This window comes from Lynx rufus, unplaced genomic scaffold (assembly GCF_022079265.1).
Source record: "Lynx rufus isolate CCGP_SWC_20201006 ecotype Redwood Valley unplaced genomic scaffold, mLynRuf1.p SCAF_7, whole genome shotgun sequence".
NCBI classification, from domain to species: domain Eukaryota; kingdom Metazoa; phylum Chordata; class Mammalia; order Carnivora; family Felidae; genus Lynx; species Lynx rufus.
Genome location: NW_025814889.1, coordinates 141,141,034 through 141,168,203, shown reverse-complemented (window position 1 = coordinate 141,168,203; position 27,170 = coordinate 141,141,034). Strand labels below are relative to the sequence as shown.

Genomic DNA, 27,170 nt, shown 5'->3' with positions numbered 1-27,170 from the left:
TTCCCACTCACGTGCTGCGGTAGTGGCTCTTTCGGGGTCTCCCCTGTGCTGGGTTTGAGGGAGGCGGCCTTTGTTCTGGCACAGCCTCCGTGTCCCCTCCAGATGAAAGCCGAGGAGGCCCCGCCAGTTCCGCTAGACCGCTGTCACCCTTGCGTCGTGCAAGGACGCTGGCTGTGCCTCTGACGCCTCTTCCCGGAGGTGGGACTGGACGTGCCTGTCCTCTGGGCTCTCGCTGCGGACCGAGGCCTGGGGTGCGTGCTGGTCCACCCGTCACATCGAGACGCGGGAGCGCCTTTGGCCGCCCTAGCGTCAGCGTGGTTTCCGGTGCGGGCGAGGGGTCGCGCTTCCTACTCCGCGGTGCACGGTTGAATTCTTTTTGTTGCCCAAGTGATGGTTTATAAATTCTATCTTGATTGCATCTTTAATTTTATAGAAATTCTGTGTTCACGTGTTTGTATTTGGACGGGTGGATACCAAGCCGGTCCTTTGAAAATAATTTGTCAAAGCCTGTTTTGTTTCTGAGCAACGTTTTGTTTCTGAGCGGCCGCGCGGGGGTTTCGTGGTCGGCGGACGGAGCTCGTCTCCCGCGTGCGGTGCGGTGCGGTGTGGTGCGGTGCGGTGGGCAATGGGGTCCGGTCGTGGCGCGAGGAGGCGAGCCGGGAGCGCCGTCGGGGGAGTGGTCCGCGGGGGCCCGCGGCCGCCCTCGTGTGCCGGGGCGGGTCCCGCTGCGGCCGCGCTGCCGGGGGCTTCGCGGGCACCGGCGCGGAGCGCCCCTCCTTCCGCCGGCCGGCCTCTGAGCGGGGCCCCGCAGGTTTCTGGCGCTGCCGCGGCTCCCGCAGGAGCGTCCGCGAGCCGGCCGCGGTCCGGAGCCTGACTGACACGGGGGTGTTTGCTTTCTTGTTCCAGACTGGCAGTAGATACGGGATGAGCCCTGTCGCCCTCCCGTGCGGCCCGGGAGTCTTAGTAGCACTAGGACCTGCTCCGCACGCGGGCCTGACGCTGCGCATCCGGCTCCCATTTCTGGCTTCACCTCGCCTCCGCCTCCGCGCTCTCTGCGCGCCCCGGATCGCTCGCTCCGAGCGGCGCTCTCCGCCATCTGAGGACTCGAACTGTTCTGAACCTTGTGATTTTTCCAAAGATTCGTCCGTGCGCTCTGCCTTGTAGGGGTTCTTCTGGCGTCCCACAGCACGCCGCAAGATTTCCGAGTTAGAGTGAACACAGATCCCTTCGTCTGGAGACACTCGGCCCCCCGGGGGCTCCCTGCTCTCGAGCCGTGGGCGGCACCGCGGGCCGGGGTTAGAGCCCCCGACTCCGCTCGTCCGGTGCCACCTCGCCTGGGGCCTGCACTCCGTCCCCTGCTTCCTTCTTCCCTGACGCTTCTGTGATTCCCAGAACGGGCTTCCGGGCCGGCACTTTCCTGCTTCTGGTCTCTGCTCCTGAGACTCCTGCTGCGTGCACGTGGTGTGTGTGTGCGTGGGAGAGACAGAGAGAGGGACAGAGTCAAGGAGAGAGAGAGACTGAGGGACAAGGAGAGAGACAGAGACAAGAAGAGACAGACGAGGAGACAGGGAGAGACACAGAGACAAAAAACAGTCAAAGAAACACAGAGACAGAGGGAGAGAGACAGAGACAAGGAGAGACAGACAGTCCAGGAGAGAGACACAGAGACAGAGACGCAGAGAGACCGAGAGGGAGTCGCGTTCCTCCTCGGCTGCTCAGGGCGGCGCCCCCGGTCAGACTAAATGGCTTTTTCGCTGTTTTCCAGGTTCTCACTCTAACTACTAACACGCTGGGTAGCTCACTCTTTGGATCCTAATTACTTTCTCTTGTTCACCTCGGACGGAGTTCTGCTAAGCGGTCATTTTGGAACGCAGAAAGATCGCTGCGCCCTTGTGTGTCACTTAACTCTTGTGGAGGAGCTGGAAGCGTCCGTTCAGCCTTTTTCCAAACAAAAGCCCAAACACCAACACGTGGAGGAGATGTGCCCCACCCTGCCCACCCCCTCCTGTAAGTCCGAGCCGGACGCCCCGGGAGGAGCCGCCCGGTGCCCCTCCTGGAGCTGGCTGCAGCTGGCAGGGACGCCTCCCTGCCCGTCCCGGCCCCGTGGGTAGGTGTGAACGATGCCAAGGGCGGCCGCGGAGCGGGGGTACTTCGCCTGCGGCACCTGCCGATGACTTACACGGACAGAGATTCTGATCCCGCCTTCGGCAGGCACAGTACCGGCCCACAAGGACCGGGGGTCTCGGGCCGGGCACGGGCGCAGGAAGGGACCCGGTGCGAGGCACGCGGCCCAGCTGGAGGATGCGTGAAGCCTCCTTCGCTCGTTAGCACCTTTCTTTTCTGGGTTTCTACCTGGCCTCCCCCCCTCCCCTCGCTCTCTCTTTCCCTTCCTGCCGGCTGGTCGGCCCTCAGGGAGAATTGAGCGAGCCGGGCAGCTCGGTCTCTGGTCACCGTGCCCACTGCTGCTGCAGCGAGCGGGAGTTCTGCCCGTGGGGCCTGGAGGTGTCCTGTGGGAGCTTCCCCTGCCACGGCTGCGTCTTCGAGGAGTTGGTCTGGGCAAAAGCAGGGTGGTTGGCATCTTACCTGCCGTGTTTTCGCGGAAGGGTTGACAAACGCACAGAAATGCAGTTCTGTCGCCAGTAGTGAAAATAAAGGTGTAGAACTAGGTTAACCGACGGCCCCAGCGCTTGAGGAGGCCCAGTGCGGTCACCGCGCCCACCCGGCCTCTGAGGCCGGTCCTGCGTCGCATCCCCGACCGTCCTGTTGGGGGAGCCAGGTGGAGCCTGGGCGGTGGCGGGGAGATCACCGGTGTCTACGCTGCGTGGCCCGTAGTGGACAGCAGCGAGCGCGGCCCACCCTGCTCGCTCGGCCTCTCACCGGGTGCCAGCCGGAAGGTTCCTTACGGAGCAGCGAGGCTGTGGCAGGTGTGGGTCTCGGCCGCCTCTCGCCGGGGGCGCCGCCAGCGGCTTCTTGCCACCTGGCTGCCGTGAGCCTTTCACGGCAGAGCTCGCGGCCTCAGGAAGCTTTCTGTAGGGCTTGGCTTCTGGCACTGCTGGTCGGCTGTCTCAGGAGGCCCCTGGGCCCCCCTCCCCACGCGGCCCGGCCCGGGTGTCCCCTGGGAAGGCCTCGACTGGGTGGGGAGCGGCTGGGCCAGGGCCCCGCTGGCTCGGGGTGTGGTGCCTGTGGGGCAGAGAGGGAGGGTCAGCGTGTCCTTTGCCTCCTAAGAGGTCCTCCTGAGGCCCGGGCGCTACGGGGGCACCGGCCGCCTCCAGATGGCCCCCTGCCTTTCAGTCTGGTCTCTGTAGCGTGCCAGTTTGACTTACGCCATTGAAAAAATGACTCCTTGTTGAAATAGTTCTGTTAAAAGCAGGTTTTAGGCTGGGGCTCAGGCGCCGTATGGATGCCTGCTGTCTGCAAATGATCCGTGGGCCCGTCTCTGTGCTGACCCCCGGAACCTGATGTCATTGCAAGTCCTTGCAGGGTCTCCAGGGCGGGGCCGGTGGGCTCCCTGGGCCGCAGCCGGCAGGAGGAGTCTTCACAGGGAGCCTGTCGGCCTGTCGAGGCCAGTGAGGGGGCAGGGAGGCGTCGGGGCGCCCCGGCCACCGTGAGGCCTGCTGCTTTGGGCCTGTCCGTGGTGCCTGCCATTCAGTGGGTGTTCGGTGACGTTTCCTGGGCACCGGGAAGAACCGCGTGTAGTAACCAGTCACCGTGGATGTGCGTGTCCTCCTAAATCCTGAGGGAGGTCGAGGGAGACGTGGTCGTTCTCTGGTTTCTCAGACCGAGCACTGAGCCGCGTTTTCATCTCTCCCCCTTAGCGGCTCGTGGGGAGAGTGGCTTCAGCTGGTCCTCGCCAGGCATGCCGTGCAGGTGCCAGGTTCTGTGGTTTGGTTCCGTGGGTGCCGGGCGTCCTTGGCCGTGGCTGCCGCTGCTCGGGCTCCCGGCCTTAGTCGGACCTTTGCCAGGTGCGCTCCGGGTGCCGCCTGCTCGTCCTCTCGCTTTTCCGAGCGATCACGGCAGGACAGGAAGAGGCCCCCTGCAGGACTCTTCCTGGTGCACCTGTTCTCCTCCGGGCCCCGCTCGCCCCCAGCCCCCCACCCCCCGCCAGCTCTGCTCGGAAAGGCTCAGCTTTGCCGGCCTAAGCGAAGCTGCCCCTAGAAGGCTGAGGGGGTTTAGACGCGGAGTGAGGCCATCGAGGATCACTAGGCCTCAGCTCCAAGTTGATGCTGCGAGAGGCGTGGCCTTGTGGCTGTGCCTTCTGGTTGCCACAGGGTGTGTCCGCACCGGCCAGTCGGGTGACGTCCTGGGGCTTCCCCTGAGGGCGCAGGCTGCGTCCTCATAGCCTCGCGGGTTCTGGGTGCTGGACACGCGCCTCCCGGACCTGGATCCTGCACCCCGCGCTCCCTCCTCCTGTCGGTGTGTCTGGCTTGGGCGGGCTGTCTCTGACTCGCCCGCCTCCGAGTGGGGCCTCTCTGCTCCTGGGGACCTGCCGCCTTCTGCGTCTCCTGAGACCTCTTGGCCTCGGGGGACCCTGGGGGTCGCTCTACCTCTTTCTGGTCCCCCGGCCCGCTGGCGAGTGCGGCTGGAACCGGCTCTCGGCCCTGGGCCCTCTGCTCAACTGCTGTATTTCACGGGCCCACGAATGTCCAAATTCCACAAGTGAGTGTAGCACCCCCAGCCGACCCCAGTTTCTGCTAGAAAAATGGGAATTAGATTTAAAAGCGAAAAACAGTAAGTTTTCTTTAAAGCGGGTGCTGTTGAGTCTGACAAGTGGAGCGAGACGTCTGATGAATTTACTTCAGGAAGACGTGGCTTCAGTCTGTGAGCAGCCGCGCTCAGCCACGGCTCGCGTTTTTATTTCTTACCGGCGTCAGAGTTTGTTCGTTGCCCTCGTTTGACGTGTGTTTTTGTCACTGAGAAAACACAGAGAAGCACGTAAGGCAGATGAGAAAATCCCGTAATCTGGCCTCAACTTCTGAAGAACTGGGACGGGATTCTTTTTGGGGGAAGAAACGTGCACGACCGTCTGGTTGTGGGACCCAGAGGGGGCGGCCCGGCTCCCCGTCACCACCCCATCCCATCCCGGCGCGTGGACAGACGCGTGGGTCACGTTTGAGAGCTCTTTTGGAGGGGCTTTTTTGGAGGAAGTGGTTGGACTCTGAGACGTGCCTTGAGTTTCAGACACTTCCCCCAGATCGTGAGTCGACGGGTTCTGTTCGCTCCTGTGGGCTGTGGGAAGGAAGCCCGCACGTGTGGCCTCGGCCCCGGGTCGCGCCCCCCACCGCATGCTGGTAGCTGCGGTGCTTTGGGACGAGGGCGGCCCCGGCTAAAGAGAGCGCGATTTCTGCTCTGGAGGGTCTCGGGTGTTTGAGGTTCCTGTGTTCCTGGCGATGCGCCCGCGAATGAACCCGCTCTTGGTGGTGGCGTCACCGCCCCGGGAGGGGCCGGTCCCCCCGCGGCGGGGGCTGGTCAGGCGAGTCTGCGGGTCTGGGGAGGAGTCACCGCACGCTCTTAGCTTTGTGGGGCCTGTCGGACGTTTTGTTTCCTGGGAAGAGCACCACCCTCAGACCGGGGTGCTCTGAGCGCCGAGCGAGATGTGTCGCGAAGCACTCGTGTGTCTCCCGTGTCGTCGGCGCCGTGGGGCTGGGGGATCAGGGAAGAACCGCCGTGGGCCCGCAGACGGGGAGAGCTGTGGCGCGTCGTGGGCCCCGGGGTGCTGAGCTCAGGGGCCCGCGTGCCTGTGTTGCAGGTCTCACCAATGGCTTTGGGGGCGCACGGAGTGAGCAGGAGCTGGGGGGCGCCCCGGGGAGGAGAGCTGCGCCCCGACGACGCTGCGCCTCGGAGTCCAGCATCTCGTCCAGCAGCAGCCCTCTCTGTGACTCCAGGTGGGCACGGCTTGGGGGGCCCGCTCCCACCCGCCCCGTCCCTGGGGGACTGCCCTGTGCCTCTTCACCAGAAATGGGAAGCGTAACCACAGAGGAAATTAATAGCTTTTCAGTCTGTGGTTACGTTTATTCTGTCTTTTCCTCCCGAAGTCTTCCCTTATCAGAAGGGTAGCAAGCGCGGCCCTGCCCGTCTGCCCCGTGGACACCTCTTTGTAACCGGGGCCCCGTGTGGGTCGCCGTGGGGCCCTCGGCCCGGCTTCTGCAGGGCCCGGCTCTGGGACCACCGCCGGAGGGAGGGGAAGGGGCAAAGCTTTGTGACTCTGCTCCACTCTTCTTCCCAAAGCTTTAGCGCACCCAAGTGCGGCCGGGGCAAGCCCGCTCTGGTGCGCAGACACACGCTGGAGGACCGCAGCGAGCTGATCTCCTGCATCGAGAATGGGAACTACGCCAAGGCGGCCAGGATCGCTGCAGGTGAGCCCGCCTGCCCTCCGTGTCCGCGTCTCCGCGAGGTGGCCGTGGTGTGGGCCGTTCTGCCGGGAGGGCTCCAGCTCCCCACTCCCTGGGTCTCCATCCTGGGGTGTCTGTGCGAGTCTCCCCTTCTCCCATCTCCAACGGGGACAGCGGTCACGGGGGGACAGTGAAAGTTTTGTCCTGCGGTTTGTCATTTTTTGTGTGGAATGCTCCATTCCTCTGTGCAGGCTACCCGCACCCGACGTGAGGCTTGTCTGTCATTTGCAGCCGGATGTGGGACGTGGTGGGGGGGGGAGTGGCTCCCCCAATTCCAGCACCTAGAGGAGCACCAAGGACGGGCTGGTGCTGGCTTGTCAGTGGTGGGGAGGGGAGCTCTCACTGCAGGAGGCGGCCCCGGGCCGTGGTTGGGCCGGCTGGTCCCTCACGGCGCCCGTTCTCTCTGCCCAGAGGTCGGTCAGAAGAGCATGTGGATTTCCTCCGACGCCGCGGCCTCTGTTCTCGAGCCTCTGAAAGTCGTGTGGGCCAAGTGCAGCGGCTACCCCTCGTATCCGGCCCTGGTGAGCCTCGGGGTTGCGGGGCGTGGGGTTTGGGCGTGGGGGTCCGTGGGGCCGCCCTCTGGGGAGCCAGGGCACCGAGCGGTGTGGCCTTTGCCCCAGGTCCGGGGCTGTCCCGCTGCCCTTGTGGGACAGGTGTCCCGTGAGCGCCCGCCGAGAGCCGCCCGCACAGGGCGTTGGTGTTGGGAGAGCTGCTTCAGAACCCACCTCAAGTCGGAGCCTGGGGAGAGAGCTCCGGGGGCACGGTGGGGGGCTCTCAAACGTGACCCACACGTGTCCTCCCTTGGCAGATCATCGACCCCAAGATGCCGCGCGTGCCTGGCCACCACAACGGGGTCACCATCCCGGCCCCACCGCTGGACGTGCTGAAGGTCGGCGAGCACATGCAGACCAAGGCTGACGAGAGGCTGTTCCTCGTTCTCTTTTTTGACAACAAGAGAAGCTGGTGAGTGCGGGTGCCGGGTACCGAGCTGGCTCAGAGGCCGTGGGGCGCGTGTGGTGTGCGTGGGCCGAGGGCATCCGTGCGGAGGCCACGGGGGGCCCGTCCCCCTCTGCCTGTGAGCCTCTCACGGAGCCGCGTGTGAACAGCCGGGCCCGTGGAGTTCTGCCGCCGGCCCGGCCCGGTCTCTTCGCCTCTTGTGTGTGTGGGTCCCCACGCTGCTCTGGGGTGTGGGCTCCGACCCCAGCGCCCTGCCTGGAGGCCCTCCCTGCTTCAGACCCTGATGGTCCTGGGTTCCGGTGCTGCCCCCCGAGCGCTCACGAGGTGCGCGTGGCCCGTGTCCCCGTTTCTTGGTCTGAAAGCTTGCTGTGCTGATGAGGGGCCCCCGGTGACCCCGGCGTAGGCTCTCTGCCCCCAGGACCGCGGCCCCTGCTGTGCCCGAAGCGGGGCTACCCGGTGTAGGTGGCCGTGGGGGCCCGGCTGCGGGGCGCGGGCCCTCCCAGCGCCCCGGGCACCCCCGGCGCTGGCGAGTACGGCTGGGTCGGGTGTGTGCGGCCACGCGCGGCCACCAGCGCTCCGCGCCCCGTGTCTCTCTGCCCCGTGCCGCGCTCCCGATCAGACCCCGTGGAGGCCGGTGCCTACCTTGTCTGGTCCGAGGCCCGTCGGCTGCCCCGCGGCCGGGCCCCCTGCCCACCCTCACTCCGTGCATGCACCTGCAGCGTGTGCGTGCGTCAGCGTTCCTGCGCGTGACCCTCGGTGGCCACTCAGGGAAGGCGTGGAAGGCTGCCGGGTGGCGCCTGTCTCCCGCCAGCCTCCAGGATCCAGTGGCCCTGTGGGGAGTGTTGTGGACGAGAGGTGGGGACGACTTGATGGGGACGACTTGATTTTCACGCCTTCCCCGAGTCCCCCCGGACTCTCCCGGGGTTGGCAGGAGGGTTGGGCCGTGCCCCTGTCCTGCGGCCCGTGAGGGCTGGCCGATGGGGCCACGCCCTGGGGGGGGGGGGGCGCGGGTTCCAGGGCGCGAGCCTCTCTTCCCTCCCTTGGCCGCTGAGCGCCTGACGTCGGCTGCTCTTCCCCACTGGGGGCTCGGAGCTGCCAGGGCATCGTGTCAAGTGCGTCCGAGTAGCTGTGCGGACGGCTCCGACCACTCCGGCTTTTCTCTTTTCAAAAGGCAATGGCTCCCCAAGTCCAAAATGGTCCCCCTCGGCATGGACGAGACCATAGACAAACTGAAAATGATGGAGGGGAGAAACTCCAGCATCAGGAAGGCCGTGAGGGTCGCCTTCGACCGCGCGATGAGCCACCTGAGCCGTGTGCACGGGGAGCCCACCAGCGACCTCAGCGACATCGACTGACCTGCCCGCCTTCCCGTGGCCTTGTCCATAGTGTGGATAAGCTGTATATGCGTGTATATTGTTCCAGACTTAACTTATTCTGATCTCTAGGCCTGGTTCTTTAATTCTCCCTCCCCGGGGAGGGCAGGTTTTATTTCCAAGTTCTCTGTGAAACCGTCCCCGTCTGGGCGCTCTGTGAATGGCGCGGGCGCGTCTGCTGAGCTCCTCCCGTGCCCGGCACGGGTCACGCCGGAGGCTGCACCTGCGTCACTTTCTTTGATCTGTAGCTTTTTTTTAAAGACTTTTGAATGTTTAATAATTTTGTAAATCATACTCTTTACACGGAGTACCACTATTTAATAAGACGGGATGTAAATTTACAATGACAAATGTGTATTTTAAGAAAGAAAATGACATTATTTTGAATGGTACTTTGTGGAAAGAGGTGGAGAATAGATTTATGCTGTGTACATCACTTGCAAATCACCAAAAACACTCCGCCCCCCCCGTGGGGGCTGGGGCAGGCGCTTACCCCCCCCCCGCCCCTCCCCCGTGTCGCCGTCCTCACCGTCCTCGTCCACCTCCTCCGCCCGTCTGCCCCAGCTTTCCACGGGTGTGCCTCCAGCGGGTTATTTATTGTAGAAAGTGTATTCATTTGCTTTATAATGAAAAATAAATTTGCAAAAGTATATTGATATGCATTTTTATACAGGCACATACAGATTCGACTTGCTTTGGGAGCAGGATGTGTTGGTTGTTGTGTAAATGACTCTGGCTGTGTGTTCTTTGATTTTGTAACTTGTAATCTTTTGTTTACAATGAGGGGCTTTCTGTAACTTGTTTTAATTTAGAACACTTTGGTAGCAATAGAAACTTTGGATACATTTTTGTATGGTACATGTGATGTATATAGAATTAGTACTTTATTTTTATTTTTAAGAGGTAAAGCATTATGTTAGGGGAAAAGGTAGGGTGGGTTTCCAAAAATGCGGTTTTTATATTAAAAAATAAAGTCAAGATTTGGACGGTGTGGCCATTTCATTCCTCCATCGCTAGGATGCCGGGGCGGGCTTGCAGCCCGGAGGCCAGGTGAGGGTCAGGGTCCCAGCAGCCTGTCCCCGGCCACCTCATTGAGGCACGTGACATGCCTTCATCTTAAAATTGTCATGGATGGCATTATTTATTATTTTATCTAATCATATTTTTATTTTAAACTGGTAGTTTAAAATTTTTAAATGTCTTCCCCCCGCCCCGCCCCCCTTCAGTCTCCATTGTTTGTAACATCTCCATAGAAACTTGAAAAAATAAAATGTCTTCCTTTGATCGTCTTGTCCTGTGTCTGACAGACGCTTTCTACCAGCAGCGGCTCCCCCAGGACCACCGGCCCTTGTGGAGAGCCTGTGGCGGGGGGGGGGGGGGTGGGGGTGGTGTCGCTGTGGACAAGGCCCAGGCTGCGGTCAGGGAAGGGCCGGGTCTGCCGTCGAGTTAGGAGCTGGGGTTTGCCCCCAGAACTCCCACCTGAGCCCGGAGCAGCGGCTCTGCGAGGTTGCTGGTGATGGTGGCTGGTGGCCTGGAGTGACTGCTCTGTACTACCTCCCCCTCCCCCCCCGCCAGCCCGCTGGTCCCGGTTCCGGTCCTGGTCCTGGTTCTGGTCCCAGTTCTGGTCCTTGTTCCAGTCCCGATCTTGGTTCTGGTCCCGGTTCCGGTTCTGGTCCTGATTCCAGTCCTGGTTCCGGTCCTGTTCCTGGTCCCAGTCATGCTGAAGGTCCCTGAGTCTGAGCAGAGGGAGCTTTTTGTTAGTGGCATCACCTGGAGGGACTCTTGCCTCCTGGGGCCTGGCCGGTCACCTGGGGCAGGCTGCAGGGGTGTCAGGGAGGAGGGCAGATGGTTCCCCCGTGAGGCCGTGCCCCAGACACCCCCACCCCCACCCCGGGTGCTGCTCTGAAGGTTTCATTAGAAACCAGCCTGGCCCCCGGGGCCCTTCCCTGGGCCACGCTCAGGGCAGGGGTCAGGGACGGGGCTGAGGGAGGTGAGGAGGCTCCTCCTGCCTGCCCCCTGCTGGAGCTGGCACCTGCCATCTCCTTGGGGCTCCGCCGGGCCACCTCCTGGGAGCGGCCCGCTCTGCACCCACCGGAAAAGGGACCATCTGCCCTGCTTGCCCAGGACTTGGGCATCAGCACCACATCCTGGGAGCCTCCTCAGTCCCAGGTCACTCGGGTGGTTGGTCCCTCCACACCTGGGACCCCCAGCAGGCAGCACTCTCCTGCCTGGGCTCTTTTGACCTTTTGGGGCGTCTCCTTGGAAGCCTCCTGGAGGGCCCTTAGCGGGGTGTGGCTGTGCCTTGGCCCAAACCTGGGGCTGGGTAGGGCTGGCGGTGACCAGCTGCCCAGGGCAGAGGGCACCGTTTGGGACCTCTGGGACCCCACTGCCTGCTTGGGTGAAGCACCAAGGGGCCCTGGGCTCTTGTGGCTTCTTTTTTTTTTCCTCTTTTCCTTTCTTGAGCTGTTTTACAACACACGTTCGATGTGTCTGTTCCTTCTCCCCCTCCTGGAGTTTATAAAAATGGGATCGTGGTGTCCGCTCTTCAGCTGCTCGTTACCTTGTTACTATTTCAAACATGAATCCCAAGGTGAAATGATAGAAACGCAGAAGCAGGTGCAGTGAGACCGTGCTCACCCGTGTGCGGGTGTCAGGCTCCTTGGTCCCTCTGCAGGCGTCCCCGGGGGTGGGGGGCAGTGGCACTTTCCACGGGTTCTTGCTCTTTTCCACGAGGGTGTGTGTGTGTGTGTGTGTGTGTGTGTGTGTGTTTTATCTCTGACCCACTTTTCAAGCTGATTTGAGGCATTTCTTGGATTTCTATCTCTTGCAGGGTGAGTAAGGCAAGGACACCCGTGTCGGGGTCTCCTTTGACTCAGGGTCAAGGGGGTTGGTGTCCAGGCATCCAAGCCCCTGTCGGGCCCTCTCCCTGGCCCCAGGGTCCCGGGTCCGCCCTGCACCCTTGGCCGGTGGAGACAGGCCCCGCCTGGGCAGGGGCGGTTGGGGGTGGGTTGCTGGGAGCTGCTGCTGGGGGCCTGGCCAGAACTGGAGGACCTCTGGGTGAGCGGGCAGGAGAGTCCCCCGGGGCGACTTGGTGTGTTGGTGTGCAAGGGCCCAGCAGACGCATTGGGAGCCCTGGAAGGCAGGGGCCTGGGCAGCCCGGGGTGGGTAAATGCAGGCACCAACCTCCCCTGGGAGCCCTGCTGGCCTGCTCTCCTGTTAACCCGGTGCAGGGTCCTGCGGTCTCAGCGGACGCTGGCTGGACACGGGGGCATCTGGAGTCACGCCTGGACCCACTCAGCTTCTCCTCGCCGGGTGGTGAGGCTCTGCTCCGAGCGCGAAGCAGCAGAACCACGGCCCAGCCCCTCGTGTCGCGGTGGTGTGGGCGATGCTCACCGTGTGGCTTAGGGCTCCCGCGTCCCCTCTGCCCTGGTCAGGCCCCTTCCCCAGCTCCCCATGGCAGACGGGGATCCCTGTGTCTCCTCTCCCCCTGGTCGTGCCCTCTCTGGGAACCCCCCACCCCCCGGTCCGTCCTTTCTGGGGTCTCCCCCTCGGTGGGAGCAGGCTCTCCTTCCCACAACACCACAGCAATGCTTGTGGCCCAGATCCCAACTGATCCTCCCCGCCCCGCCCCCCTCATTCTCTAGTGAAGTCTTTTGGAATAATGCCTAGATCCCCCTAGGCTGCCCTGTAGCAGGTGAGGCCGAGGAAGTGTCACCGTCACCTCAGAGAAATGCCCTCTGCAGGAGGAAGAGTACTCCTCCCTACTGGTTTCTCTTTTCTACTGGCTGGAATGTGGATGTGGTGGATGGCGCTGGAGCCGCTGTTTTGGGCCATGGAGAATGGCAGAGCCTGGGTCTTCGGGAGGCACGCAGAGCTTTCCTACCGGTCCTGAGACTTTTTTTTTCTTTTTGTGATAGAAACGTACATGTATACCCCTTTAAGGCCGCAATTATTTTTCTTTACAGCAGGTAAACTTCAAATGGGTCAAAATGAAATCATTAAAATTCCAGAAGAAAATCATGAAGTGTCTATAACCGTGGAGGGGGTACAATCTTCTAAAATACGACCGCGCCTCCAGAAACTATAAAAGAAAATAGTAATATATTTAGCAAGGTAAAATCAAAAAATTTGTGCATGCGTGGCCCTCCAAAAATCTTTTACAATGTCAAAAGACAATTAGAAAGAGTGTTTGCAATTCAAACCACTGGAAAAGGGCTTTCCTTAATGTATAGAAGTTTACAAATCATGTTCAAAGGATAGAAAAAAAAAGGGCAACTATGGACTCATTCCACAGAAAAGTATTTAACATGGCCCCAAACATCCAAGAAAATGCTCAACCTTGGTCTCCTGGGGCCCCCTCAGCCCTCTGGGCTGTACCGTCCCCAGGACCTAAGGACTCTGCTTCTGAAGATGCTCCCACTCGGCCCTTTGGGTACATCTACTGCCCCCCGTCGCGGTCCCACCCCTGGCCCCTGCCCCCACACAGCCGCACACCCCGTGCCCCGCTCAGACACAAGCCAGGGGCCCCCGGCCGCCCACAGGCTTCCCGCTGCCTCCAAGGGTGGTCCCTTCAGCGTCTTTGCCCCGGACACCCCCTCCCGCCTGGCCCCACTGCCCACCCCCCCTGCTCCGGGGCATCGGGGCGGTGCAGGTTAGGAGCCGCAGAGGGGAGCCGGGCTTGGGAAGCGGGCAGGAGGCCATCGACAGACTGCTGACCAGCCCCGCCACGGCCTGCCCGCCCGGCGAGACCGCTGGGCAGGGCGCCTGGAAGAGGCTCGTGCGGGCCCTGGCAGCGGGCTGGGCCGTCTGGGGGTCCTGGGGCTCAGAGGGCTGGGGTACGAGCCAGAAAGGTGGCGGGCGCCGGCGATGGGGACTCAGCCCCTCGCTGCCCGAGCCCGGTGCCAGAGGCTGCCCGCCTCCGCCTGCTTTCGGACGAGGCCGGCCTGAGCTGTGGGGGAGGGGCTGGGGGCGGTGGCCAGGGCGGGAGCCCGCCACACGGGTCCTTTCATTTCCTCTAAGGCCTTAACCGTTGCGGCCCTGGTGTTATCACCCCGGTGTTCCAAATGAGAAACGGGGGGCCGGCGGGGTGAGGTTACATGCTCAGGGGTGTGGGGGGACCTCGGTGTCCAGTGAGCTCACTGTGGGAGTGACGTCACGTCACTTGGCCGTATTCTCTTTGTAGGAAGCGAGCCTCCAGGCCCCGCCCCGCGGGGACCGAGCCCGAGCCCGAGCCCGAGCCCGAGGGCTCCCACGGCCGCGGGCGTGCTGACCCCTGCCTTCTAAGCCGAGCTCAGCGCGGCCCCCGAGAGTCCTCGGGCCCGTGTGGGTCGCTCCCCACATCCTCCCAGTGACATTTTCCAGACGTAGAGAAGCACGGGTTCGTTTCTCAGGTCGGTGTTGGGTTTAGAAGCCCCCAAGCTCTTTGTTCTGACAGTTAATTGGTCCCGTTGGTTTTCCGTGTAAACCTGCCACTTCCTGTGTGTAATGACGGGTCCGTCTTTTCTTCCAAATCTGTACTTCTTTTACTTTTTTCTTGTCCTATCGCTTTGGCCGGTCTTCCGCTGCCACGTCCCCCCACGTCTTGACCTCTCGGTGGCCAACGCCCGTAGGTCGTGCCCCCCGAGGGTCGGTCAGCGTGCCCTCGTCCTGAGCTGGCCTCCCCTGTCGGGGACCTCCCGTTGTGTGTGCGACAAGTGAGCTCACGGTCGGGAGGGGCCGGCAGGGGAAGACGGGCCGGGACTGGCCGCAGCCGAGCCGTGTGGACGGGCGGGACGAGGGCTTGGGGCGGGGAGGGACACTGGTCACCCGGGAGGGAGCCCATGTCTGGCTTGGGGGCACCAGGGACACCAGTCACTGTTCCCCAGACCTGCCGGCCAGGTCCCAGGCTTTGCCTCTCCTTCTCCTGGGGGGCCTGAGCGACACTGTCCCTGCTGGCCACCGGTCCCAGCTCCCTCCCGACCCTGCCCACCCTCCATGCCTGTCTGTCCCGGGCTTTGTGTAAGGCCCACATCCTGGGTGGGCTCCCGCCCGGGTGGCTCTGCCTCTGTCTTCTCCCTTTGACCTCCACCTCTGGCTCCTTCTCAAGTCTCCTGTATCCCGAGACTCCCTTGCTCACTCCTTTCACGCATCCATGCGGGTCCACAGGTGTTTCCTGTGACCTACTGTGTGCCAGGCTCTGCGTCAGGACAGCAGATGGGGACAAAGGGTGAGCGTCCTCTGTCCCCCTCCCAGAGAAGAGCTGAGCAACGAAGGAGTTGCCGGCGTGCAGGGCAGGCTGCCTGGAGGAGGCGTCTTACAGCACGCGCAGGCCGGGGCTGCTCTCGGGCGGACGGCCTGAGGCAAGTGGACCGGCCTGAGGAGGACAGAGGGAGGCTGGGTGGCAGGAGCCCCTCGGAGAAGGCCGTCAGGCCCCCAGATAGGCGGGTGGGGCACCAGGCCGGCCACAGCAGTGGACACCGTCCTGCCCCCACGGGGTCCCGAGGCAGAGGGGCTCGGACCACGCAGTGGAGGAACCACAGGAGGGCGGGAGGAACCAGCCAGGTGGGGCTGTGAGGGTAGGCATCTTGAGATTCTTGATAACTTTTGAGCCAGGGGCCTTTTCATCTTGCACCTGCAGGTCACGTGGCCAGTCTTGGGGCGAAGGCAGGCAGGTGCAGAGACCCCAGGCGGGACTGTGTTCGGAGCACTCAGCGAGGGGGCCGTGGGGCAGGCGGAGAGGGAGAGGGGCTGGTGGGGTGAGGCCGGGAAGTCACCTGCCGGGGCCTGAGCAGGGTGACACCATCTGAGCTCCGTGGGGGCCTCGTGGCCACGAAGAGATGGCTCCGGAGGGCAGGGGCTCGGGGGCGCCTGGGGGCTGCCGGGCCGCGGGTGTGTGACGGGTGTGTGGAAGGGTGGGAGTCGCGGAGGACGGCGAGGTTCTGCGAGCCGCCCTGCCGCCTGGGGGCCGCGTGCTGCTGGCTGGCGGCGGGGTAGGGGGTCCTCGGGTTGACTTGGAGAGGGGGCGGGCCGGGAGGCGGAGCAGGGGGCGGGGTTAGAGGCGGTGATGGGCCCTCCCCCAGTCTCCTGCGCACGCACATGGCTCCCCCAGCCTGGAGACAGGTGTGTGCCCGGCTGGTGCAAGGGCAGGCCCCGCGGGGCCCCCCTTCTCGACTGCAGGCGGTGTGAGAAATCGGGGCGCACCGGAAGTCCTCCTGATAGATTCCCACAATCAACTGAAAACAAAACGCACGACCTTTTCTTCTGATGAGGAAAGGCAGGTTTAACTGGAGCTGGTCAGCAGTGGGGCCAGAGCCAACGCAGAGACGTGGGTGGAGGATACGCTTGAAGGCGTTTGAAAACGATCGTAATTCCCCAAACGATGTGCATCGTGACGCCTTCGTGTTGCGAACGTGGAGCGACGCTGACGCCTTGGCCGCCGGAGCCCGGCACCCCCACACGGCGCACCTCTCCATCTCGTGGTCGCTATGCCTTCGTTAAGTCATGTCGGGGGTGGCGTTTGCTGTCATGCTTACAGCGACTGTCCCAGGACGTGGTTCTGGGAGCTGGGAGGTGGGGCCGCGGGTGGCTGGGGATGGGGGGCCAGGCGCCGCGGCCTCGTGGGACCCCCACCAACCCTGCTGACCCCACGTGCGTCATTCCACTCACGGGGATGGCCCGGACCCGTTATCTCTCCCACTTCCTTCCCGTAAGGTCTCAGAAGCCAGCCCAGCCGCAGTCCGCGATGGCTCTTGGTGCTGTGAGTGTCGAGTAGCGTCGAGGTGCCCCGTGGCATTGGCCAGGCTGTCCTCGACTCCACTGAGGTTTCTCAAAGGCCATTGGGGCCCTGGACCTAGACACCAGCTGCATGAGTGGTGGTGCTCACTGTCCTTTGCTGTGAAACCAAACAGCCACAGAGGCAGCAGCTCGGGCAACGCTCGCTTACCGTCTCGGGGTGTCTGCGGGTGGGCGGCCGGGCACACAGGCTGGGTCCCCCGCACAGGACTCGCGCGGCTGCCATCTTGTTGGGAGCTTGGCTGGGGAGGACGGGCTCCGTGCTCACTCAAGATGCTGGCCCCATTCAGTTCCTCTCTGTTATAGGACGGTGGCTCTGGTTTCTTGCCAGCTGTTGGCCAGAGACTGCTCCGTGGTCCCAGCATGTGGTGCTCCCAGTGAGGCTGCCTCCCTCAGCCGAGGAGAGAGCAACCCAGGAAGATGGGGTTGCAGTCCAACATAATGTGACCACGTGCACAAATCCGTGTACCCCCATCACTCTTACCATATTTTCTTGGTTAGAAGCAAGTCACGGGTCCCACCCACACTCAAGGGGAGGGAGCCACACAAAGGCATAGACACCAGGATGTGAGGATCTGGTGCTTGTCTGCCAGGCTCCTTCAGGCGGGGCTTACCACCCAGTGGTTTGAGCCCCCTGCACAGCTCCATATGCCTCCGGGGGATGGAAAGGCCATGGCACCCCTTGCTAGGTTTGCCAAACTGGCCTGAACCTCACCTCGCTCCCTGCCCAGCTCCTTCTCCCTGCCCTGCCTCACTTTCTGGGCCTGGTGTCTCTCCCTATAATGCCTTCCCCTCCTTGACTGCCCTACCTGTCAGCAAATGTAGACATGTATGCACCTAACAACAGAGGGTCAAAATATATAAAGCAAACCCTGACAACACTGCGAGGAGAAATGGACCAGTCTGCTGTTAGAGTTGGAGATGGCCACAGCCTCTACCAGAAGTGGACGGAACCAGCGAGCAGAAAGTTGTAAGGGTATGGTGGAACTCAACAACACCATCAGTCAACTGGATATAGTTGACATCTGTAGACAACTTCATCCAACAACAACAGAATACACATATGTCTCAAGGTCACATGGAACATTCACCAAGATTGACCAACATTCTTAACACCTTAACAAAAGCCTAGAAATCACACAAAGCTTGTTCTTAGACCACAATGAAATTAAACTAGAAATCAGTAAGAGAAAGATAGCTGGAAAGTCCCCAAATAGTTGGGGAATAAACAACACATAGGTCAAGGAAAAGTCTCAAGAGAAATTTAACAATTTAAATGACAATGGAAATACAAGTAACCAGAATTGGCAGGATACAGCAAAAGCAGGATTTAGAGGGGCTTTTCTAGAAGAAAGCACATGTTAGATAAGAAAGAAGATCTAAAATCAATAATTAAGCTTTCACCTCAGGAACCTAGAAAAAGGAGAGCAAATTAAATCCAAAGTAAGTCGAAGAAAACAAACAATAAAAAACAGAGCAGAGGGGCTCCTGGCCGGCTCAGTCGGTGGAGCATGTGACTCTTGATCTCAGGGTTGTGAGTTTGAGCCCTGTGTTGGGTGTAGAGACTACTTAAAAATAAAATCTTAAAAAAAAAAAGAAACAGAGAAGTTAATTAAATTAGAAATAGAAAAATAGAAGATTAGTGAAACTCAAAGTTGGTTCTCGGAAAAGATTAATAGAATTGATAAGCCTTTAGGGGCGCCTGGGTGGCGCAGTCGGTTAAGCGTCCGACTTCAGCCAGGTCACGATCTCGCGGTCTGTGAGTTCGAGCCCCGCGTCAGGCTCTGGGCTGATGGCTCGGAGCCTGGAGCCTGTTTCCGATTCTGTGTCTCCCTCTCTCTCTGCCCCTCCCCCGTTCATGCTCTGTCTCTCTCTGTCCCAAAAATAAATAAACGTAGAAAAAAAAATTTAAAAAAAAAAAATAAAAAAAAGAATTGATAAGCCTTTAGGCAGGCCAACTAAGAAAAAGAGAGAGAGAATACACGAGTTACTAATATCAGAAAGATGGTTCGTCACTACAGATCCCATAGACATTAAAAGGATAATAAAGAAATGTTAATGAAGAACTCTCTGCCACAAGTTCGAGAGCTTTGATGAAATAAACTAATCCCTTGAAGGATGGGATCTACGAAAAAGCACACAGGAGAGATAGACGATCTGAATAGGCTTATATCTACTAAAGAAATTAAATCAATAACCTATAAGTTTCCAAAACAGAGAGCACCAGCTCCAGATGACTTCACTGGTGGATTCTAGCAAACATTTAAGGAAGAAACTTTATCAGTTTTCTACAATCTGTTCCAGAAAATAGAAGCAGAGACAACACTTTATAACACGTTCTATGAGGTCACATTACCCTACTACCAAGACAAAGTCATTACGAGAAAAGAAAACTCAGACCGATATTTCTTACCAACATAGATGCAAAATGATTAACAAAATATGAGCAAATCAAACCCAACTCATAGGCATGCGAGGCTAGATCAACATTCGATAATCAATAAATGTACGGCATCACATCGTCAGGCTAGAGAAGAAAGACCACACGATCATACTTGTAGATGCAGAAAAAATATTTGACAGAATCCAACACCCGCTTATGACAACAGCTCTCAGCAAAACAGGAATAGGAGCGATCCTCCCCAACTCGGACAAAAAACCCACAGGGAGCGTCATCCCTGATGCTGAGAGACTGGACGCTTTCCCACTCGTGTTTGAAGGCTCAGGGCAGAGTCACCACCTCCAGGAAGGCTCTGGACACCCTCTCCCTCTCCCTCGAGTGAGGGGCCTCTCGTCTGGGGTCCACAGCGACTTGTCATCTGTATGTCCGCTGCTGCTCTAGGCTGTGAGCTCTTTGATGGTGGGCTCGCCGTCCCTGAGCCTGGCGGGGGACTCTGTGCAGCAAGTGGGTGCTGAGGGAGGGGTGACGCCACCCCAGAGGAATGAGGTCAGTTCTGCAGGGCAGTCCAGGCAAAGAGTTTTTGGAAGGAGGAGCCAGATCTGGGTGAGGGGCAAGGTGTAGACGTTTACTGACCGGTGTCAGAACGCAGCGTAAAAGCGATGTATACAGCACGTTGCCTTTTGAGTCTGGCTTCTTCTCTCTCTCAGCACGACGCCTCGGAGACGCGTCCACTTTCCTGTTTGCCTCGGAAGTTCATTCTGCCGGATTCCACCGTATGGACACCTGGGGTTATTTTCTCAGTAGCTTTGGGTTGTTTCCGGCACTTGCCACGTGCACGTACGGATCACGTGGAGGGCGTGTGTGTTCATTTCTCTTGGGTCAACACCCAGGACCTGGCGGCTGATACGGCAAGCGTATGTTCGACTTCATGAAAAACCGCCAACCTGTTTTCCAAACTGGCCGCCTCATTTTACGTTCCTGCCAAGGATGGGAGAGACTTCTAGCAGCTTCGCTTCCTTGCCAGCACTTGGTATTTTCAATTTTTTAGAGAAATAATGGTGGAGAGTTTCCCCAATTTGATGAAAACTACAAAACCACACATTTAAAAATCTCAATAAACTCCAAGCACATGAAGAAAAGCACATGTCAAGGTGCACCGCTTAAAACAAATGCTAAAGAGAAAATCCCAGAGGCGGGCAGAGGGACGCAGGTAAAAACGACAGGCGATTTGTCTTCAGAAACCACGCAAGCCAGAGGACAGTGGCGCCACATTATTAAAATGCGGCAAGACAGATGCTGCCAACCTAGGACTCTATCCTGTCAAAATATTTCTCAAAATTGCAGGCGAAATAAAGACTTTGCAGACATATGAGACCTAAAGAATTCGTCACTAGGACGCACAACGTGGCCACGAGGCCGTCTGCTCATTTTGCGGCTGCCGCGGCTCCCACCTGGGTCTCGGTGTCCGGCTGTGGGCGACACTGGCCCGTGGCTGCCCTCCTGAGGCATGGACGCCAATACACAGAGCCCGGACAACCAGAAAGACGACCTTTCTTGGGGGAGCCAGGGACCCCGAGACGGTCCGTTCCCTGACCCGCACCCCGACACTGGAAGGTCCCACAGCACCGAACTTGGTCTCCTCCCGTTGGGGACACCAGGCTTGCTGGCTACCGGCTCTCAGTTGTGTCCCGTTACATCGCTGTCCATCCTGCTCGTCTCGTGAGTATCCAGCCGTCGGCCCCCCGGGGTCCAGACAGTTGGCGGTTCGAACCTCGTTCCAGGCCCAGCCGCCCCCGTGCCCACCCGCACAGTTCAGTGCTAGTGCCTCCTGGGCTCAGGTGGAGGCCCCTCCCCACCCCTCCTCACCCCTCCCCACCCCTCTTCACCCCTCCCCACTCCTCCCCACCCCTCCCCACTCCTCCCCACCCCTCCCCACCCCTTCCCACCCCTCCTCACCCCTCCCCACCCCTCACCATCCACCCCATCCCATATTCACCCCCTCCCCATCCCTTCCTACCCCTCCCCAACCCCTTCCAACCCCTCCCCATGCCTCCCCACCCACCCCCATCCCATATTCACCCCCTCCCCACCCCTCCCCATCCACCCCCATCCCATATTCAACCCCTCCCCATCCCTTCCTACCCCTCCCCACCCCTCCCCACCCACCACCACCCCATGTTCACCCCCTCCCCACCCCTCCTCACCTCTCCCCACCCCTCCCCACCCCTCCTCACCCCAGCAGGAGCCCTTTCAGGCTCAGAGGCTGTAGTTTCATCTGAGGCTTTGGCCTTGATTCTTGTTCTCAGTGGGAAACGCACCCAGGTGAGCTTTGGAGCAAGCTGAGGGTGTTTGAATCCTGTCTGTTCCTCTGGGAGTCCTGCCAAGTCGGCCTCAGGGTCTGTCTGCTTGTCCCCAGCACACGTGGGGCACACGCAGCCTGGAGTGTGAGATGGGGCCACATCCGGCTTGGCTCCCGGGGGCATCGGCATTTTGGACCCTTTCCTCCTGCAGCCCCGATCACCATCTGACATCAACGTCACCCTTCGGAAACAAATGCTGCCTGTCGGGTCAGGCCAAATGCCAAAATGTGCAACGTTCACGGTTTAGAAAGTCTAATAAGACCCCAGCTCTCGGCTCCTCCCAGATATTCACTTAACTTGCTTGTCTTGATCTCCGAGGATGTGGTGAAATTTGCCCCTCTGCAAGTTCACACCTGTCAGGCCTCAACACTCAGCAGGTGCAGACTTAGCAGGCGGCCCTGGGACTACGGGGACACCCACCCTGCAGCCCGCCCGCTGCTGTCTCCGAGAAAACACTTTGAAGAGATTCTAAAAGCAGTGTGTCTGCCTCGATTATACCTCAAATCCTAATTAGTGGTCCACTTCCAGCTTTGCAGACAAATAGTTATTTCAGTCTCTCCCCGCGCAGTGATCACAGGTGAATAAGGATGTTCCACTTCTCCTCGTCTGTGGGAACGAAGTCGCCACCTTCAAATACCCTATTACTTTCCAAGTCATCCTGTTGGAGTGCGGGGGCTGCAGGGAGGCAGGAGGCACTGAGTGTGTGCTCGCTGGTCAGCAGGGGCTTGTGGGGGCGGGGGCCTCCTCGGATCCCTCAGGGCGCTGCGAGGGACATCGGGGGCTGTGGGGGGCGGTGCCCTCCAAAACGGAGAGGAGCCTCTGGCTCTCTGGGAAGTTTGCAGCCCGCTGGGAAGCATCAGGGGCTCCCTCCCTCGGGGACAACGGGACCCTGCTCTGTGCGTGGTCTTTGTGGCCTTCAGAAGCCACCACCCCGAGACAGCTGTGCACTCCCAGATGTCCTCCCCCAGGCAGGCCCCGTGGCCCCAGCTGCAGCCAGGGCACCAGGGCAGCCCCGGACTCCGCGAGGACAGGCTCTCCAAGGTCACCGGTGTTGCGTCGTTTTCTGCACCTGCGGACGTGTTATGTGCCCACTGGGTGCTGTGTGGACAGGACAGGGCCTCCCTGCGCAGGCCTCCCTGAGCCCTGAAAATGTCACCGTCACAAACGCGGTTGGGCTGCTTATCGTCAGATGTGTGCTTTGTGGGAAAGGTTGCGAAGTTGCTCAGGTCTGTTTAAAGTCTATTTAAAGAAGCTCCTTAATTGCTATGTGGACATGCACTGATTTTTGTTAATAAAAATACGTTTTGCTTAAAAGTACGAAAATATATCGAAGATGTTCAGAATCTTGAATTTATGTGAAGCAGCTGATCTAAACACGAACCAGAGAAGAGAAGAGAGTCAGGGTGAGTTCTGTGGGGAGGGACTGGGTTTTCCGGGGCTGGGGGGCAGCTCTCCGGCCCGGAGCGGGTGCCTGGGCTGGGCTCTGGGCAGACCCCCCACTGCTGGGGGCCCCCCTGCGTCGCTCACGTGGTGGCTCCGAGCGGGGATCACGTGATCCCCTCCTCACGCGTTGGGCCCTCAGGGGTCGGCCCGGCCTCTCGGGGGCCCACAGACTGCCCCCCCCCCCGTAGGCATTCAGGGCCGGCTTCGGGGGCAGAGGTGCCGCGGCTCCAAGACCCTCTCCTTCTGGCCCCTTTGCCCGACGCCCCCCAGGCTCCCCGGGGCTTTGTCTCGCACACCCTGTCCCGACGGCCTGCTCTCCCCCGATTGGCTCAGTGCCCCCCAGGCTCAGGCGTCGTGGGAAGAGGCCCAGGGTGGGGTGCGCGGCCGGCTGGAGTCCCCCAGGCCCCCGGGGAGTGTCGCGAGCAGTGGGCGCTTACTGCGGCGTCTGAGAAGCTGGGTGTGGGTTCTTGGAGCCTGCCGCCCCCCCCCCCCCGCCCCCGCCCTGGGGACGCCCCCACCTCCCCCGGGTCTGCAGGGTCTGCTGCGCCCCTGGCCCGGCAGCGCCTTCTGCACGGCCAGCAGGTGGCAGGAGTGCTCTTCGCCGGCCCTGCTCGGCTGCTTTGCCCAAACCTCCCACCAAGTGATTCCGCGAATCCCAAGTTCGGGGTGGGGAGTGTAAGATGTTCAGCAGGAAAAGGCTAAATGTAACTTGGGCAGAATTGAAACGTGGCCTTGGACTTTGAAATGATGCTGATTATTGACTGGGGAAGGACAGGGCAGCAAACCTGGGGGGTCTTGGACTCTGGCCCGGGGGTGCAGGTGGGGGTGTGGGGGCGCCCCCCGCTCTTCCTGCCTCTTTTGAGTCTCACGGGCCCCGTGGGCTTTTCACACCCACATTGGGGGTGTTCTGTGCTAGGCCCCCAGGGCGAGTAGGGTGCTGCAGACCCAGGGGACACCCCCCAGCCAGCGACAGGGCTTGACCCAGGTTGGGGGGCGCAGGGGGTGGGTCGGCCTGGTGAATCACGGTGTCAGGGAAACTCCTTCTGCGGAGGGTGTGAGGCTGGGAGGGTGAGGACCCCATCTCTGCAGAGCCTGGAGTGGGGGGCTTGAGGAGGGGTGATGCAGGGCTGGGGGCACTCGCGGCCTCTCTGCCCCACACCCGTCCCCAGAGGGGGAGCTGACCGGACGGGATCCTTCTCATCGTCATTCACCCCAGGAAGCCCACCCTTGGGGCCCACATCAGGGGAGGGCGTCACTCCTCAGACTGCGGCCTCCCGGGCGAGGCCGTGCTGTGAAGCCCCCTCTGCACCCCCGGCACAAGGCCTGGGACACAGAATGTGTGCAGTGAACACAGCTACGAGCATGGGGGGTCCCCGTGCCTCCCAGGTGCTGTGGACACGCCCACACAGTGGCCCCCCGAGAAGCTCTGTCCGGGGACCGTGGCTGAGGAGCGAGCCCGGGAGTCAGGAGCGATCCAGGAATTCCTGGTGGGGTCACGGGGGCCCCGGAGGCTGCAATCAGCCTACCTCGGTCCCCCCACCACCCCGGCCCGGGTTCCCCTCTCCACCCCTTCTGGTGTCCCCTCCACCTCTCTGGTCCGCCGCTCCGGTCCCCCCGCCACCACCCTCTGGTCCTCTCCCCCCCACACTGGTAACCCTCAGGCTCTCTGGTCCCCCCTCCACCCCCAGCCCCGTCCCTGCTCCGTCCCCATCCCATGCCGCACACCTGCCCCCCAGTCTGTCCTGCTTCCTCAGGATACACAGGAAGGTGACTCATTGCTGGTGGGGCTGTTTGCTAGAGAGGCTCCCGTTCTGCGTTCTGCGCAGCTGCCCCACCTGGGGACCTCCCGCGCCGGACCCCGGGCCCCTTCGGCTGTCAGGATTCTGTGCGGCCGGGGTCTGGGAGGGGCTCGCTTCCCGGCAGGTTAATGGAGGAACCAGAGCCTGTGAATGAGGGACGGAGAAGGCGTCCTGGCCGCGCCGTGAGCTCACCGTGACCCTGTGTCCTCAACCCTCTGTGCCGCTCCCGGCACCAGTCACACACCCCTGCTCACGCGCCCGGAGACCAGGGGAAATTGGCCGAGCTCATCAGGGAGGCCTCCGACAGGAGTCCCTTGCCGAGGTGTGACTTTGGGTGTGTCCGGGGCCTCCTGGGAGTTAGGGGCCCCCCGGCTGCGCCCCGACTCTGCGGGGGGAGCACCCGGCAAAGGGCAGGACCTGACCTCTGACCTGGGAGCCCCCCGGGGGCCATGGCGGTCTCTGGCCCAGCTTTGCACGGGCCCCGCCGGGGCGAGGGCGGGCCCCCTGTCCCCTCCTCTCCACCGGACAGCGCTCCCCTCCGGGGCCTGAGCTGCCCTCCGGGCAGGGCGCGTGTGCCCTCTGCGGGCTCGGACCCCGGGCAGGCCTCCTGCAGCCCGAGCCTGGTCGCAGTCACGGTGCACAGCAGGTAAGGTGAGCGTGTCCACGGGGAGCGTGTCTACGCACACAAACCCGCCTCCTCTTGCCCCCCCCCCCCCCGGCCTCCGTGCCTCAGCCGACCTTGCTTTGGGCTGTGTCGGGGGCTCTCTTCCTCCTGCGACCTGCCCCACCTGTCCAGCTGCTCAGGCCGGATACCCGGGGTCTTCTTGGCCGACCCCCACGCGTCTCCGCCTGCCCCGTCCAGACACAGCTCCTGCCTGTCTCCTCCGCCTCCCCCCTGCCCCAGCCGGGGCCACCCCTCTCCCGCACACGCGGCACCTCCCTGCGTCTGTCCCGTCCCTGCAGGCCACCTCCACAGGCCGCCCAAGCGGCCGCGCCAACCCTCCCCTCCGCGTGGACCCAACGAGACTTCGCGGCCAGCGCCCTGTCCCTGTGGCCCTGACGTCCGAGCCCCCGAGGCCGCCCTCGATCCTGCCCGCCACCTCTCTGTCCGCTTGCTGCTGTCCTTCAGGTGGCCCCACTGGTCTCCTTCGCGTGTTTGCTCCTGCCGGCCTCCCGCCCCCAGGACGGTTCCTCAGGCTCTTTGCGGGGCCAGCTGCTTCCCACGCAGGCTGCCTCTCAGAGTTCACCCCGGCTCCGCTCACCGGTCTGCCTGCGCGGAGCCCGTCGGGGTGGCCCCCTTGTCTGCGGCCTCGAAGCTCCCAGGGGGCTGGACCTGGTCTGGTTCCACATGCACAGAGCCGGGGGCCTGCGGGTCTTTAGTAAGTGGCCGTTCGCAGTGAAGGCTTTCTCCCTTCGGACCCCGGAGGACCCCTGCCATCCACGTAGCAGCCCCAGGCCACTCGTGTCTCCCCACTGCAGCGGGGTGCCCTCAGAGGTGGGGTGGGGGCCCACGTGCCCGCTGACGTCAGCTCGGTTGAGGGGAGTCTGGCATGTCTGCGAAATACTACAGTGAGTCCTGGGGGTGGTGAGCCCTGGGGAGGGGGAAGTGAGCCCTGGGGAGGGAGGGGTGAGCCCTGGGGAGGAGGGTGAGCCCTGAGGAGGGGGGTGAGCCCTGAGGAGGGGATTTGAGCCCTGAGGAGGGGGGGTGAGCCCTGGGGAGGGGGAAGTGAGCCCTGGGGAGAGGGGTGAGCCCTGGGGAGGGGGAAGTGAACCCTGGGGAGGGGGTGTGAGCCCTGGGGAGGGGATGTGAGCCCTGGGGAGGGAGGGGTGAGCCCTGGGGAGGGGGGTGAGCCCTGAGGAGGGGAGATGAGCCCTGAGGAGGGGGGATGAGCCCTGGGGAAGGGGTGTGAGCCCTGGGGAGGGAAGGGTGAGCCCTGGGGAGAGGGGGTGAGCCCTGAGGAGGGGAGATGAGCCCTGAGGAGGGGGGATGAGCCCTGGGGAGGGGGTGTGAGCTCTGGGGAGGGAGGGGTGAGCTCTGGGGAGGGGGTGTGAGCCCTGGGGAGGGGGTGTGAGCCCTGGGGAGGGAGGGGTGAGCCCTGGGGAGGGAGGGGTGAGCCCTGGGGAGGGAGGTGAGCACAGATCCCGATGCTTCCAGGGGTTCTGGATGCTTCATGTGTTCTCTCTCCCTGCAACCAAAATGCTTCTAGTAGAAAGGAAAAGATGGCAGTCATTTACACCATAGTGTGAATTTATCACTAATAATCTTACATTTTTTTCCTTCTTTTATTTTTCAATATACTTTTTTAATGTTTAAAAGTTTTCATTTTTGAGAATGATAGAGACAGAGCATGAGCAGGGGAGGGGCAGAGAGAGAGGGAGACACAGAACCCGAAGCAGGCTCCAGGCTCTGAGCTGTCAGCACAGAGCCCGAGGGGGCATTTGAACTCGTGAACCGTGAGATCATGATCTGAGCTGAAGTCAGATGCTCAACCGACTGAGCCACCAGGCGCTCCTAATCTTATATTTACTTAAAAAGGCTAATGAAATATTTCAGTTATACAGAAGACTAGAGAAAATAATGTGGAAGAAACTCACATGCCCGCCACGCCTGTGAGCGGGTTTGCCACTTCTCTGCAGGGAGTCGGGCGTCAGAGGCCGGTCTCTGCCTCCGCGTGGGA

The 27,170-nt window shown here is 61.3% G+C and overlaps 1 protein-coding gene and 1 long non-coding RNA gene across 11 annotated transcripts in view; one reads left to right on the top strand and one right to left on the bottom strand.

Annotated features, from left to right (window-relative positions):
- BRD1 (bromodomain containing 1) overlaps positions 1–9,710 on the top strand; it is a 40,077-nt gene extending 30,367 nt beyond the window's left edge. For 5 of the 6 annotated variants that reach the window (XM_047067350.1, XM_047067349.1, XM_047067347.1 and 2 more), the window contains 5 exons: positions 5,747–5,882; positions 6,226–6,353; positions 6,801–6,910; positions 7,198–7,352; positions 8,518–9,710. In XM_047067350.1, the coding sequence (XP_046923306.1) occupies positions 5,747–5,882; positions 6,226–6,353; positions 6,801–6,910; positions 7,198–7,352; positions 8,518–8,701 (713 nt within the window). In that variant the 3' untranslated portion in view covers positions 8,702–9,710. Of the gene's footprint in view, positions 1–5,746; positions 5,883–6,225; positions 6,354–6,800; positions 6,911–7,197; positions 7,353–8,517 lie in introns of those variants that run through there. The other variant, XR_006959949.1, reaches the window with a different exon arrangement.
- A 291-nt stretch (positions 9,711–10,001) lies between these two features.
- On the bottom strand, positions 10,002–26,078 carry LOC124502633 (uncharacterized). Of its 5 annotated transcripts, none has more exons than XR_006959952.1 (4): positions 25,231–26,078; positions 24,419–24,636; positions 21,125–22,619; positions 18,798–19,868 (listed from the first exon to the last, which is right to left on the bottom strand). It is a non-coding gene; the product is annotated as an uncharacterized LOC124502633 (long non-coding RNA). The 5 variants fall into 5 exon arrangements; XR_006959954.1 differs by having other exon boundaries at positions 25,755–26,078; XR_006959951.1 differs by lacking the exons at positions 18,798–19,868; positions 25,231–26,078 and adding an exon at positions 10,002–10,455 and having other exon boundaries at positions 24,419–25,223.
- Positions 26,079–27,170: the final 1,092 nt, after the last annotated feature.